Source organism: Coffea arabica, chromosome 3c (genome assembly GCF_036785885.1).
Source record: "Coffea arabica cultivar ET-39 chromosome 3c, Coffea Arabica ET-39 HiFi, whole genome shotgun sequence".
In the NCBI taxonomy this organism is placed as follows: Eukaryota; Viridiplantae; Streptophyta; class Magnoliopsida; order Gentianales; family Rubiaceae; genus Coffea; species Coffea arabica.
In genome coordinates, this window is record NC_092314.1 from 10,510,108 (window position 1) to 10,525,467 (window position 15,360).

General features: G+C 39.0%; 1 protein-coding gene across 1 annotated transcript; it reads left to right on the plus strand.

The window, feature by feature from the left end:
- The first annotated feature begins 328 nt into the window (after nt 1–328).
- On the plus strand, nt 329–1,147 carry LOC113734551 (glycine-rich protein-like). Its single transcript, XM_027261137.2, has 2 exons — nt 329–489; nt 656–1,147. Exons 1-2 carry the CDS (start codon nt 399–401, stop codon nt 946–948), a joined length of 384 nt encoding a protein of 127 aa, XP_027116938.1. The 5' UTR covers nt 329–398; the 3' UTR covers nt 949–1,147.
- Nucleotides 1,148–15,360: the final 14,213 nt, after the last annotated feature.

Sequence of the window (15,360 nt, forward strand, 5' to 3'; positions counted from 1 at the left end):
TAATCAATCCCATCCCACATCAAGGCAAGTAGTACTAGTAATATAAGTCCATTCATGAATCATGCCATTATACATGGGCCATATCTTATCACACGGTTGACTATCTACCCTCCATGGATTTGAATAATGCCACTAGAATATAAAATCCAAACAGGGAATCCAAGCTGTGATAAGTTGGATATTCCATCAGATATTGCAGTCATAATTATCTTCAACAGCCAACTAAATCATGGGGTCGACACGTTTCCATGCATATTTTTATCTCTCCCTCTTCGAGAACCATGTCACGTAGATCTCCCTATAAATAGAGTAGAGATTGCTCCAGCTTCCTCATCCTTCTCATTGCTCTTAATACCAAATCTTGAGTTCATAAACCAAGTTGTGTGAGGAAAACAAAAATGGGTTCCAAGGCAATTCTCTTCCTATGCCTTTTGGCAGTAGTTCTGATGATTGCTTCAGAGGTGACAGCCAGGGATTTGGCCGAAAATAGTAAGCTATCCACTCAAGAACTTATTCTTTCCTTTTTCAACAATTTTGTACCTACAAAATATAGACGTTTTTGCATAACATAATTTACTCTAAGACGATATTTTTTTCCTGCTAAAATGCATGCACTAACTAATAATTCTGCATACGATCTTGTGACCATTTGCAGCCAATGCTGCAGAGAAGAGTACTAATGGCCTGGAAGAATCCAAATACCCTGGTGGTGGATATGGAGGGTACCCTGGAGGCGGATATGGGGGTTACCCTGGAGGTGGATATGGGGGTTACCCAGGTGGTGGTTATGGTGGCGGCCGTGGTGGTTATGGTGGTGGCGGCCGTGGTGGCTATGGTGGTGGCAGATGCCGCTATGGTTGCTGTGGCCAAGGTTATTATGGCTGCAGGTGCTGCACATATGCTGGTGAGGCTGTGGATGCTGAGCCAGAAACTGAACCGCAAAACTAATAGCCAGGCCTTATGCATCATGATGCCTGAATGCCTTTGGAGCAAATTAAGAGGCTATAAGTACTAAAACTATGTACTGTGCTATAAAAATAAGAGCTTAATCAGTGGTATCCATTCACCATTAGATGAATTACTGAATATAATGATGTACTTTTTTCTACTTCAATAGCATGAAAGTGAAATCTTATGTGTGTTTCAATTTTGAACAGCTAGCACTTCTGCTTGGATTCACTTAAATGCTGCATTGTCTAAAGTATACCCAAAATTGTTCAAGTATATTTTTGCTTAGAAATTCTTTAACACTTTGAGGTTTCAACTAGAGATTCCGAAAACCTACATTAAGTCTTGACTCCTTTCAGACAGGAAAAAGAAACGACAAAAGAGGCAAAGGTCGGTTTATGATCATTTACGAGTACATCCAGAAACTGTTGTGTGCAACAAACTTCAGGCAATGAACAAAGTTATGTCCTCTGAATTTATTTAGTATATTGTGTTATTAAAGTTTATGAAATCAGATAGTCATGTGACTGATATTGGAAAACGACAAACTACAATCAATTAAAGGATCCCTTCATATATGCTGATCCAAAATATGGTTCTTGGAAACCTATTTTGCCCCTATTTTGCACAAGTGTTACTGTGTTACATGTCCGTGTGCCTCAAATTCTGTGTACTCTGCTACTTTTTTGTATAGTTGACATCAATATTCAATCTCGTAGTCTGCTTTTTTTTTTTTCATAGACAGAATAAATACACACACAATTAGATTAGAAACGCTCAGAAGTCAATCTCGTAGTCTGCTAGTCAAACAGTTTTTTGACATTTTCGTGAAACTAGGTAAACAAAACAACATCTACTTGAGCTTTTAGCATGAATTTTTGTATGGGGTAAATTGCACATGACTCCACCTGGGTTTTCATATTACCACGACTCTTTTAGGGCTTCAATATATTCACATAACTTTTTTATGTTTTTACGTAAAGTTAAAAATAAACAGAAAGAACAAATGATTGTGTCAATTCAATCAGACATACTCCAAAAATGCATGTAATATAATTATAGTTTCACTTAGTCTCCCATAATTTGCATAAATATCTACCTTATCTCTCATGTGATTTTTGTCTTTATCCATATAATTTCTCTTTGATCAAGCCATTGTTCGGTTTAGTGGTTAAGTAAAAGCAGTATTTCAACTGATGATGTTGCGGAGACTGCTTTTCCTTTAGTTTTTACTTTTCATGAAATCACAAGAGAGTAATATGCATATTTTTGGAAATGTCAAAAATCATGTAGCAATCTGTGAATCCACAAGGGGGTTTTATGTAATTAACCCTTCAATATTTCGTTCTATCATTTCTTTTCCGCTCGTATATTAAAATTGACTGAGAAGGCGGAGGTAGGGTAAGGGCTTTTTTTAATCTATTTTTAGTCAAACATGTAACAGAATTCGATAGAGAGAGGGTTATTACCACGAATATCTGGATTAGATTTGTTAATTGTGTATACCCAAAATAGAAAGATTTAATAAAAACACTTTGACAATGGTTAACTAATTTACAGATGAACCAACCAAAATTAGTCTTGAATTTTGCTGTATTTTGGACTACAAAAATTACACATTTTTATTGCATAGCCACTAAAATGACTTCATATGGCATGAGATTATTTTGCCATTACACCAAAAGTGCTCATAAAAGTAATCTCGTGACAGGTGCCGAACCTGTGCAATAATAAATACCTACTCGAGAAAAATACAGATTTTGTATATAGCGGTGAGTAGGGTCGAATCCACAGGGACTGGGGATAATTCGTTTCTTCTAGAGTTCAAAGTATGGGGGGTTTTGGATTAAATGCTAACTAAATAAATTAACTGCAGAAAATAATTGATTAAGAGAAGGGTCAAAAACAAAAAAGCCCCCTGTGCTAAACCTAATACACAACTAAGCCCCCTATGGTTTCAAAATATGCAACGCGACACCTCGTGCTTTGAACTAAGTTGTAACACTGACGGAAATCGGTAAAATTAACGGGAACTGATGAAAGGACCAAAATGCCCTTGTATAATACCCAAAAGGCAATTGAGCGGACTCATTTCTTCCCTTCAAACCCTACGAAGAGAGAGAGAGAGAGAGAGAGAGAGAGAGAGAGGAAGTAAATCGAAGGAGACGAAGGAGACGGAATCAAGTAAGAAAATCGAAGGAGACGAAGATTTATTCTAGAAAATCGAAGGCAAATGGGTATGTATGCTATACTTCGTTCATGTTATAATTAATTAAAATCAGTTCATGCATGTTATAATTAGTTTACAATTTAGGGTTACCCATCTCAGATTTTGAGGGCTGATGATGTTATTTACACCCGTATTTGGGTGTTTACCTTAGAAAATTCCTGATTTTGTGAGTTTTGAAACTGGTACTTTGGATTTAAAATGAAGATTTTTGCTGTTTTGGGACTACGACTTTAGTTTTGAAGCCGAGATTTTTTTAAAAAATTTTGGGTGTTGGAACTAGGAGTCATGCAAATAATTTCTGAAATGTCCATTTTTGATGGGAGATTTTTGCTGATTTGGGACTGCAAGTTTGGATTTAAAGTTGAGATTTTTGTTGATATTTGGGTGTTGACTAGGTGACGCAAATAATTTCTGAAATTTCCATTTGTGATGGGAAATTTTTGCTGATTAGGGGTGTTGAGTAGGATCTGTTTCTGTTTGTGTGTGTTTGTGTGTTTGAGTACAACTCAGTCACTTGCTATTACAACAAGATATTTAACAAAGAATTGTAAGTAAAATTTCTATAATTGTTACTATCTTCTCTGGTTTAGTGGTCCAGAATGCTATTAAAATTGGTTTTCTGTTTGTGCTTTTATGTTTATTTGGTTTTCTGTATATCAATGATGGAGACATAGTAGTTGGGAGATTAAAGCATATTTATTATATTTCTTGAAACATTCAACAGAAGAAGACAAGTCAGAGGAGACAGTAGATATACATATGTATTTTGATGGAAAATTTAGAGAATATCCTGCCCTCCACTACACAGGAACCCGTATGGCTATCTTTAAAAATAGACTTGAGGACCACATCTGCATAGTTAGCCTTTGCAGAATGTTTAAAAAAGTGGATGAGGATGCAACTAGAGTGACTTTCTGGTTTTGTGCTCCAGGAGTAGACTTAGATGGTGGTCTACATCCAATTAGGGACCATGATGATGTTAAATTAATGAATAAAGCACATTGGGGTTTGGCAACAAGGATAATATATGCCTGTAGTGGGGATGATCCTTTTGACTGTTTACTAGAACATGGTGGGGACAATGTGTTGGAGCCAAATTCGACAATGGATGCATCAACAACAATTAAAAATGCAGATGGGGTACATAACACCAAAATAGACAGCAGAGATGGTGGGGTACAAAAAAAAGATGATGGGGTTAGTAATTGCAATCCAAATAAGCCATTTAACACTGATGATGATGATGATGATGAGCCTGAATGGTTGAAGGAGGGGTTGGAAAAAAAAGATGATGAGGACATTTTCGCAAGTAAAAAAGATGTGGACAGAAGTAGTAAACCAGAAGGTGGGTCCATACTACATTCCACTCATTTTAAGCCTTATCACGTGTTCTCTTTCCCTGAGAAAGTGGCTATCAAGAGCCTTGCCAAAAGTGAAACTAGTAAGGAAAAAAAGTCTAGTAAAAATAAGAAGCAGTCTGCAGGGCCAGATAGCATTGGAGAAATTCCACCTCATATCTCATTTCAGAATTCATCTCAAGCTGCATCTGAAGCTGCTGACCAACACCCATCTCAGATTCCATCACAAGCTGAAGCAGGGAACAGTAAAAAGGCTGAGGAAAGTTCAATAGAAGAAGGAGCACCACATACACCCAAAGAGGATTGGCAAGAACCAGTAATTTCTGATGAAGAGTTGCTGGACAAGTGCGGATCTAATGATGAAGGCCATGAAGAATGTCATGACTTTAACCCTGAAGTGGAGTTTCTCAAGCCACATTTTGAGTTGAAGGTTGGGCAAAAGTTTTCCAATTTCAGAGTTTTTAGATATGTGTTGATCGAATGGTTGGTAAGAGAGGGATATGAGGTTGATTGGGTAAAAAATTACTCGAAAAAAATTATTGCGAAGTGTGCAAAGGGCTGTTCTTGGAGGATTCGTGCAACACCAGTCCAAGGTGAAACTACTTTTCAAATTAAATCATTGAAGGGGCAGCATGTTTGTGCTAGAGATTACAACAACAAGCATGCAACAGCCAAGTATTTGAGCGTGAAGTACCAAGACAAGATAAGAGGTGACCCGCAGTGTGCTGCAATAGGATTTCAGAATGATATTAGAAGAGATCTAATGATTAACGTGTCCGTTGCCAAGATACGCAGAGCAAAGAGATGTGCAAAAGATGAGATGCTTGGCACGGATATGGAGCAATATCACCACCTTTGGAGTTATGCAGCTACAATTAGAGAGACAAATCCTGGTAGCACTGTCAAGATTAAGCTTGATACAGCAGAAGAAGGTTCACAAGGGACATTTCAAAGACTGTATTACTGTCTTTATGCTTGCAAACAGGGGTTCCTCGATGGCTGTCGACCAATAATTGGTCTTGATGGGTGTTTTTTGAAATCTGCATTTGGTGGTCAGTTGTTGTCAGCAATCGGTAGAGATGGCAATGACAATATGGTTCCAATAGCTGTAGCAGTGGTAGAGGTAGAGAGGTATGACTCATGGAAGTGGTTTCTGGAACTACTAATGGCTGATCTGGGACTTGGTGTGGAAAACATACCCTGGACATTCATCTCAGATCGACAAAAAGGACTGGTCCATGCAGTGAATGAGTTATTTCCAAATTCTGAACACAGGTTTTGCTTGAGGCATATGTACCAAAATTTCAAACAGAAGTTCAAAGGAAAAGAGTTGAAGGACTTGTTCTGGGCAGCAGCAAGTGTTGGGAATGAAGTGGACTGGAAATTAGCAATGAATTCCCTTGAAAAAGCTTCAAAGGATGCAGCTGAATGGCTGCAAAAAGTGCCAAGTGTTTTATGGAGCAGGTCACATTTTAGACAAAGTAGCAAATGTGATATTCTTGTGAACAATCTTTGTGAGTCATTTAATAACTATATCTTAGAAGCTAGAGAGCTACCTGTCATAGGGATGCTTGAGTGGATTCGAAGAAGGCTCATGCAAAGGATTCAAGTGAAGAGGACTGGTATGCAGAAATTTCAAGGAAAAATATGTCCTAACATTGCAGAGAAGATTGATAGGAATCTGAAATTCAGTAGGCTGTGTATTCCCACATGGGATGGCAAGAACAAATATGAAATTGATTGTGAGCCCCGAAAATCTGTTGTGGTGGATCTGAAGGAAAATACTTGCACATGTGGCTATTTCCAGCTTACAGGTTATCCTTGTGCTCATGCATGTGCTGCAATAGGAGCACGTAGATTGCCTTTGCTTGATTATGTGCATGCCTGCTACAGTAGAGAAAATTACTTGAAAACATATGAGCACACTATCACACCTGTCCCAAGTAATAAGTACTGGGTGAGATGTGAAGAACAACCCCCAAAACCTCCTGCAGTTCGAAGAATGCCTGGCAGACCCAAAAAGATCCGGCAAAGGGCAGCCGACGAGCCTAAAAAGGGTCAAGTCTCAACCAGAAAGGGTCTTGTGGTAACTTGCAAGAGATGTTTTCAGCCAAGACACAATTCAAGGACCTGCAAGAATGCCATTCATCCCAATTCTAAATTCTACAAGGTAACACGGCTTACAGATTTCATAGGCTAAGACTAATTGCTGTCCCAAATCATTTTAATCTTCAATTAAAATGAAGTTGTTTTTTATAGGCTCCTGACACCAATGTAGCTGAATCAAGTTCAGAACTTCATTCATCAGCTCCTTCACCAATAGTACCCCCGCAACCAGTCCCAAATCAAGAACAAGCTGCACCTGTTGAAAAAAAAAATTGCAGGCCCGGGAAGCAGTATACGCAGCCAACAATTGCGAGTGTAGCAAAAAATGTGCCTGCTAGACAATCATGTTCTCAGGTTGGATTTCATGTAACGCAAAAGTGATTTAATGAAGCATTTTTCCTTCAAACATTCATATTTTCTACTTCAATTGCAGCCTGTGAGTGGAACAACTTCACTAGCAAAAGGACCCCTTCGTCCTACTGTTGCTGATGTTCTATACAACCTAAGATCCAAGAAAGCAAGAAGATGTTAAAGTTGAATTTTGAAGTGGACTAGATGTTGTTGATTGCCTTTTTGTGTAGTTTTAAGGAATTAGTGGTTGCTGTTAGAGTTGGTAGCAAACAGCTGGAATGTATGTTTCTGATGTATTTTGTCTACTCTGTTTGGAATTGTTATCAATTATTGCAAACTGGAAACTTTGATGTATTTTGATTGGATGCTGTTGGCTTCAGCAATTTGGAGGATTCTTTGCTGATGTTGGACACTTTAATGTACTTATTGACTGTTTTAATAGAGCATTATGATTATGGGCTGCAATGGTATATCTCAATTGCAGAAGAAGCTATTTCTGGGCAGTTTTTATGGGCTGGAATATTTCATGTCCTGTTTGTCTGGGCAGTTTTTGTTTGGTGGGATGTATTTTGTCTACTCTATTTGAAATTGTTATCGTTTCTGGAATGTATAGTGGGATATATTTCTGGAATGTTGGGTGGGATATATTTCTGGAATAGTTTATGGACTGAAAATTTTAATGTACTTTGGTGTACTTATTACTCAAAATTGGAATGCAGAAGACGTTATTGTGTGTGCTTATTGTTCAAAACTGTTTTTAATGCACAAATATGCTTACAAGTGTATATAATAGTTAGATGTTTGTTTCATTGTTTTAGGTAGGACATCTTTCGGAAAAACAGAAGAATAAAGTGCATATTTCCATGAACAAAACAAACTACCTGATTTTCTTCATTTCCATTCATAAGCTTCTTCATTGTCTTATTTTACAGACATTTTCATCAACAGAAGCAAAAGTGAAAAAATAGATACCATTAGACAATAGCTAACTAGTACTTTCAAGTTCTTCACTTCATCATTCAAGTTCTTCACTTCAGAATTCGAGTTCAAGCCCGACAAATGTTCTTCAACCATTGGCCTCTCAAAAAAGTTTCCTCTGCCGGTTTCATCTCTATAGATGGGATTACACCATGAGAAAAATCTGCATTCATCCCTTTCACAAACAAAGTACAGCATCCCTTTGGATGGCCTTTCGGACTCAACAATCTTCACCTTTGCCTTTCTTCGACAGTCGCACAGCTTATATTGGTACCATAGATTCCTAGCTCCACTATCCCCTCGAGAGCTTGAGGAAGACATGAGCAAATTTTTTAGCTAGTCATTTCCCTTCATCAGTAGATAAATCCCAATTTAGTTAACAACATTCTTACTTTAAACCCTAATAACAACAATTTGTTAGCCAAAACCCAAAATCAAATGCTTTTACCTTATGGGCTGCAATTTGTTAGCCAAGATTGTGTAGAAGTTCCTCGCAGGTTGACTTCGTATATAGAGGATGGCTTTACCTTTCAAACCTCCTGTGTGGTAATTTGATTTCTCCCAAAGGCTAGTTCAATTTCTCTCCATCAAGTAGAAATCGATTCTATACACAAGCATCGCTGGGAGGGAGTTTTATTGGGGGCTAAGGGGTACAATAGGAATATTTGCTAAAAATTAAGTATAAAGAATTTGTTTTTAGCTTCCAGTACATCAGTCCCGTTAATTTTACCGATTTCCGTCAGTGTTACAACTTAGTTCAAAGCACGAGGTGTCGCGTTGCATATTTTGAAACCATAGGGGGCTTAGTTGTGTATTAGGTTTAGCACAGGGGGCTTTTTTGTTTTTAACCCTTAAGAGAAATAATTAAGGGAAAACTCTAGCCAAGGGTACACTTCAGAAATGGTTCAGGCACTGATCATTGATTCACAGATAATTCCACATTTATTAATAGATTAGTTATAGTTGTCATGCACGCGATAAACAACCAATCTTTCCTTAATTTCTCGATAGTTAAGGTACGACCGTTAACTATTTCTCTAACCAAAAAACAACCCTAGGTACGACCGTAGGATTTAATTTCTAGATTGCCTTAATAATTAGAAAGGCCCAATCTTAACTAACAAACACGCTACGAGGGTTTATTTAAACTAGATCATATGCTCCCCTGACATAAATCCAATTACGTCAGTTGCTACTAAGATAGAGATAACGAACAATTACGGATTCAATTACCTCTATTTAGCAAAATAGCCTATATGAATAATTAATTATTGCGCACTAATCAATCACACACAAGAGCTATAACAGTTAAAAGCAGGAAACATATGAATACCAATAAATGGAGGAAACAATTAAAATAAATTCGATCTCACAGTAATTGTTGAACCAAGTCTTCAGTTGTCCCCTTGACTAGAATTGAGAGGTTAGTCCTCCATTAATGGAGAACAACCATGCGAAAAAGCTAAGAAAAGCAAACTAAAACTATGCTAAAAACCTAAACTAAAACTATTGATTCCCCCCAACCTCTCGTACGTTTTCCCCTTTTTAAAGCCAAAAGGAAGTCTAATGCTATCTCTAGTGGTCCCCACACCAAATTCAAAGTCTTGTACGTTTCTTTTCCTAGAGTCCAAATGACTCATGTTTCTTATCCGTGGTCCCCGCACATGTGGACAAAGCCTCCAAAGTACTTGTTGTTCCAAGTCTCTCTACGTTGCTTTCTTTGAAAAGTCCAAATGACTAAATGCCTTGCACTAGCTTGTGGTCCCCACCAATTCAAGGACCCAAAGGCTGAAACCCTTAGAAGTCTGCATTTTTCCATACAAGTCCATCCTTTTTGGTAATTTTCTGCTTCACTCCTGAAATTGATTCCAAATACCAAATATGAGTAAATATCAGCAATTAACACAATATTTGTCAGGGATAGAAGGGGAAATCAATAATAAATTTACTAACAAATTATACCCTATCAATTCCCCCCACACCTGAATCATGCTTGCCCTCAAGCATGGGGAAAGTATACAGACACCAAAATTTGATAATGATCATTGCTCTATCTACCAAATTGCCAAGATACCAAGAAAAATAATAATCAAGCATCAATGGTCAAGATTCAAGAAACATCACTCCGGTTAGCTTCTAAACCACAAACTCCTCCAATTTCAGGTTAACTAATCTAAGAAAAAGGAATGACGCATAACATTTATCAGCAAATGGTCCAACTATTAACCAAAATCTCAACATTAAATCCATAATTCGGCAAGCTGACTTTTATTACACACTAACACAACCTTCACTTTTTTTTCACATTTTTTTTTCTACTTTTCTTTTTTTTTTTTTTTTTTGAATCTTCTTTCTTCAATAGTAACAAAAGACTTAGTCGCTAGCCATTTGAGCCTTTTGACGCGAACTCCAACATTGGCCAGATGAAGGAGCCCGGTTACTCAACTTCTATCGCCACGTGACCACGTACTCATAGCAATTACTACTTTTTGACGCGAGAATCGACACTTTTAGGTGCAGATCCCCGGTTACTCAGTAGTAACTAATAGCGGAGTACAGTCAAGTTTATTTATAGTTAAAAATCACAAAAACTCAATATAACACAAGAACCAAAAAGAAAACTTGCATCAGCTAGCCTCATTTTCAAACATGGAGAACTAAAGTTAATAACCGGACCAATTCACATGAAAATGCCAATAATCATTCCCTATGCCTAGAAAAGTTAACAAAAAATTATAAGAGTAAAACAATCATCGATATTCACCAAAGAGATATTTTTGGATTCAACCACATTAACTTGATACCCTTTTATTATTAAAATTGGCAATAGTAGAAATAGAGGCAATAATCCAACATCAAACCTTGGCATGCACTTACGAGCTAATCACTAAAAAGAAGAAAAAGAAAATGAACGAAAACACCAAAAACCATAACTGCTCCCCCCACACCTAAATCCTACATTGTCCTCAATGGAGGTAATAAAGTAATGAAAGCGAAGAGAACAATGAAACTTCCCTATTGAACAGCTAAGGGATAGGAGGGAACAATGGAGGGGAGCCGAGTTCTGAGACATCCTTGCCACTTGGCGGGTGATGTTCGTCATTCGCTCTTCTACGTTGTGAACCTGTGCTTGTAAGTGGCGCCACTCACCATTGTCGCCAATTATCACCCCAAACAACAAAAGACAGGATATCGAACAAAGATAGCAACCAACAAATGCAAATCCATAGTCACTGGTGTTCCCCAACTCAATAGTCAAATGCAAAAGCAAACACGGGCACCCAAGCCCAAATATGGTCAACAAAGCAGTAGTTTCACTCCAAAACCAACAATCAGAAACTATTATCAACAACTGGAAACTAGCAAAGGCACGTCAATAAGCACAGGGACTACCCAATTCAGTCAGGCAACAAGCAAACTTGGCCATCCATAATCTCAACACATGCACTCTAAAATTGCAACAATTGCCCAATAATATGCTAAATCTAGCAATAGCAGTCTTTAAGTTTAGCAAGAGCAATGGAGCCACAAGGCATCGGCAGTTGATCGACTATCCAACCAACTAGAGTAGATAAATTCAGGGGAAAACACTTCAACTAATACCACTGGCGGAAGATAGAATGCACAACTCAATCAGCTGAAATTGTAGCAACAGCCCCAAGAAATAACAATTCAAACAATAATAGCTCATAAATCCGGCAGTAGCAAAGGGATTCCAAGTGCCCAGCCTCCAACAGTCAGCCAATAGAGTGGAATTAACCCAGTGGAGTCAAAATACCCAAACAGTGGGTGAAACAAGTTCAATGGCTAACTCACACTAATGAAAACCCCAAATAACTCAATTCAGACAACAAGTAATGTAACCACAGGAGTTTCAGTCAAAATTAGTAAGGAAACCCAGCAATTCAATTAGATGCACCCAACTGGAACAAGCAATGTAAATGGCATAGAGGCCTCCCAATGTAACAAACAAGTGCAGTAAATTAGCTCACCCAAAATCTCAACAAGTGGCTCCAGTTGGCCAGTTAGAATCCTAACTCAAAATCAGCAAATGCAATGATGACCGTTCAAAGACGTGAGAATAACAACTCAATCAACCAAAAAGCGAAATCAGATTCAGGTCCAGTCACCCCAACAGTACCACTGATGGAGCACACAGGGAAGAGATATCACAAAAGATCAACACCGCCTACTAATTAATCCGAATGACGCCTAACACTGCCCAAAGTTGGAGATCGAATGACAAATACCTCTACTGCTTCCTCGAATGAAGAAATGAGAGTGGCTGCGGCGAAGAGAGGTGGACAGGCGCTGCTGTTGACGGTGTACGAGCGAGGGCGACGGCTGAGCTGGTGAGCGACGGCGGCGCGCCTCGTGCGTTGAAGCGGCAGTGGCGGAGGTTAGCTGATGCAGTGGAGCACAGCGGAGCAGGAGGGAGGCACGGCTGCCTGGCTGTGGATCAAGGGGAGAGAGAGAGATGGCCAGAAGAGCGGCGCGCGGAATAGCTGTCGAGCGCTGAGGTGCCTGTGGTGGGCGGACTGGATGGCGAAGGAGCTACGGTTTGGGCATCAACAGGAGAAAGATGAGCTGGTGGTGGCGTTGAAGCAAGGGTCAGCGGCCGGCGAGCGTGCGGGCGAGGGAGATGGTTCCGGGCGGCGTGCGTCAGCGCTGAACTGGTGGGGGGGCAGCGAAGAGAGCTGGTAGAGCGCGAGCTCGCGCGCTGGTGGCGTGCGACCTGCGGTGGAGGCGCGCAGTAGGGGAGGAGTTGCGGTGGGCTGTAGGTGGACGGCCGTGGGCAGGGGAGCAGCGGTGGTCTTTGGAGCTGCTGAAGGTGGTCCGTGAGGTGGGGCTCGAGTGGGTAGCCGTTGGTGGATGGCGGCTAGTCAGCAGCTGCCGCGGGCTGGAAATGGCGATGGAGCTGCTGGAGTGGAGGCGAGTTGGCGGTGCGCTGGTCTCGGTCGAAGAAGAAAAGAAAAGAAGAAGAAGAAGGAAGCGGGGAAGAAGAGGAAGAAAAGGGAAAGAAAGGAAAGAAAGAAAAGAAAAAGAAAGAAAGAAAAAACAAAGAAAGAAAGAAAGAAAAAGAAAAAGAAAAGAGAAAAGGGGAATTGTTTTTTTTTTTTTGTAATAATAAAATTTTTAATTTTTTTTTCTTTTTTTTTTTTTGAGAGGGACTCCTGTCTTAGGCGTGGGCACGTCTAACTGCTATAGAGTCCGCAGATCCTGAACGAGAATTTCTTTCCCTCAGGCGTGACCACCTGGCGAGGGCACGTCTAACTGTCAGCTTCCTGCCACAAAAGCAATAAATCACTAAATGCAACTAACACTTAACAAAAATTCCAAAAAGCATAAGAAAACTAAAATAAAGAGCCTTGGGTTGCCTCCCAAGCAGCGCCTTTCTTTAATGTCTTTGGCTGGACATTGCCATATTTATTCATGGAGGATAAAATCGTGTAGCTCGTTTCAGTGCTTCATCTTCTATGTAATCCTGATAGCCCTCGTAAATAGAGTAATTCTTGAGCACACGAGCTACGGTCTTCCATGGGCTAGTAGATGGCGCCAAACAAACAAGTGATGATCTTAAATCTTCACTCACTCCTCCATCAAGAGCACTTATTGGTTCGAGATATTTTGCCATTATGACTCTTAATTTATTCCTGGCATGAAATTCAAAATCGCCTGGTATAATAAAATCAATCTCACTAACAGGAATTAAAGAATAAGAGTCAGGAAAATATTGATCAAGGAATGGAGGAGATGTCACCACATTTGGAGATTGTTCACTGGATTCATTCACTTGAACCATTTGATGTTGGGGTCTCAATTCTTGCACTTCAGCTTCCTTTTCAACTGCATCTTTAAATCCGTTTTCTTGAAATCTTGCAGTTCCATGTCATTTGGCCGGACAATTGCACTCTCATCTTCCTCAAGATTGATATTGGTTTGTGCGGGCAATTCTTCCATTTGAGGAGCCAATCGATTTATTCTGGATGTCAATAGACATAGTTGATCTGCCAGATAACTCATTGCATCCTTCATCATCTCATTCCTCATTTGTGTCTCCTGTTGGAATTGGTATGTATTAATAAATAATTCACTCAATTCCTGAAGAGACATACCTGACATGGACGATGGTTGTTGAGACTCTTGCTGTTGAAAATCCATTGGCCCGATTGCTTAATCAAAATTGAAATTATCCCACCATTCTTGATCATACCCGTTTGAATAAGGGTCATACTGCGTTTGATATTGGGGTGGAAAATTTCCAAAAGTATCAAGTGGAGAACTTAGATTATCTTGAAATACGGGGCATGTGTCAGTTGAATAACCTGAGTCAAAATAAGTTCCACAATTTGCAACAACCCATTGATCATTAGAAAAAACATGAGTCTCATAACCCCATTCAGGAACAAAGTCCAGTCTATCATCAAAATATGGAATGTTAGCAGCCATAAAAAAAAATAAATAAATAAAAAAATAAGAGAAAAATAAATTTAAAAAAAAATGAAAACAAAATAAACTCAAAAAGAAACAAATTAATCTGGCACCAATCCCCGGCAACGGCGCCAAAAATTGACAGGTGCCGAACCTGTGCAATAATAAATACCTACTCGAAAAAAATACAGATTTTGTATATAGCGGTGAGTAGGGTCGAATCCACAGGGACTGGGAATAATTCGTTTCTTCTAGAGTTCAAAGTATGGGGGGTTTTGGATTAAATGCTAACTAAATAAATTAACTGCAGAAAATAATTGATTAAGAGAAATAATTAAGGGAAAACTCTAGCCAATGGTACACTTCAGAAATGGTTCAGGCACTGATCATTGATTCACAGATAATTCCACATTTATTAATAGATTAGTTATAGTTGTCATGCACGCGATAAACAACCAACCTTTCCTTAATTTCTCGATAGTTAAGGTACGACCGTTAACTATTTCTCTAACCCAAAAACAACCCTAGGTACGACCGTAGGATTTAATTTCTAGATTGCCTTAATAATTAGAAAGGCCCAATCCTAACTAACAAACACGCTACGAGGGTTTGTTTAAACTAGATCGTATGCTCCCCTGACATAAATCCAATTACGCCAGTTGCTACTAAGATAGAGATAACGAACAATTACGGATTCAATTACCTCTATTTAGCAAAATAGCCTATATGAATAATTAATTATTGCGCACTAATCAATCACACACAAGAGCTATAACAGTTAAAAGCAGGAAACATATGAATACCAATAAATGGAGGAAACAATTAAAATAAATTCGATCTCACAGTAATTGTTGAACCAAGTCTTCAGTTGTCCCCTTGACTAGAATTGAGAGGTTAGTCCTCCATTAATGGAGAACAACCATGCGAAAAAGCTAAGAAAAGCAAACTAAAACTATG

What these genes read in the sequence shown, in the direction of transcription:
- LOC113734551 (XM_027261137.2), top strand. Translation starts at nt 399, where the DNA reads ATGGGTTCCAAGGCAATTCTCTTCCTATGCCTTTTGGCAGTAGTTCTG. An exon ending in CAGGGATTTGGCCGAAAATA is followed by an intron (nt 490 to 655) that starts GTAAGCTATCCA and finishes GACCATTTGCAG; the next exon opens with CCAATGCTGCAGAGAAGAGT.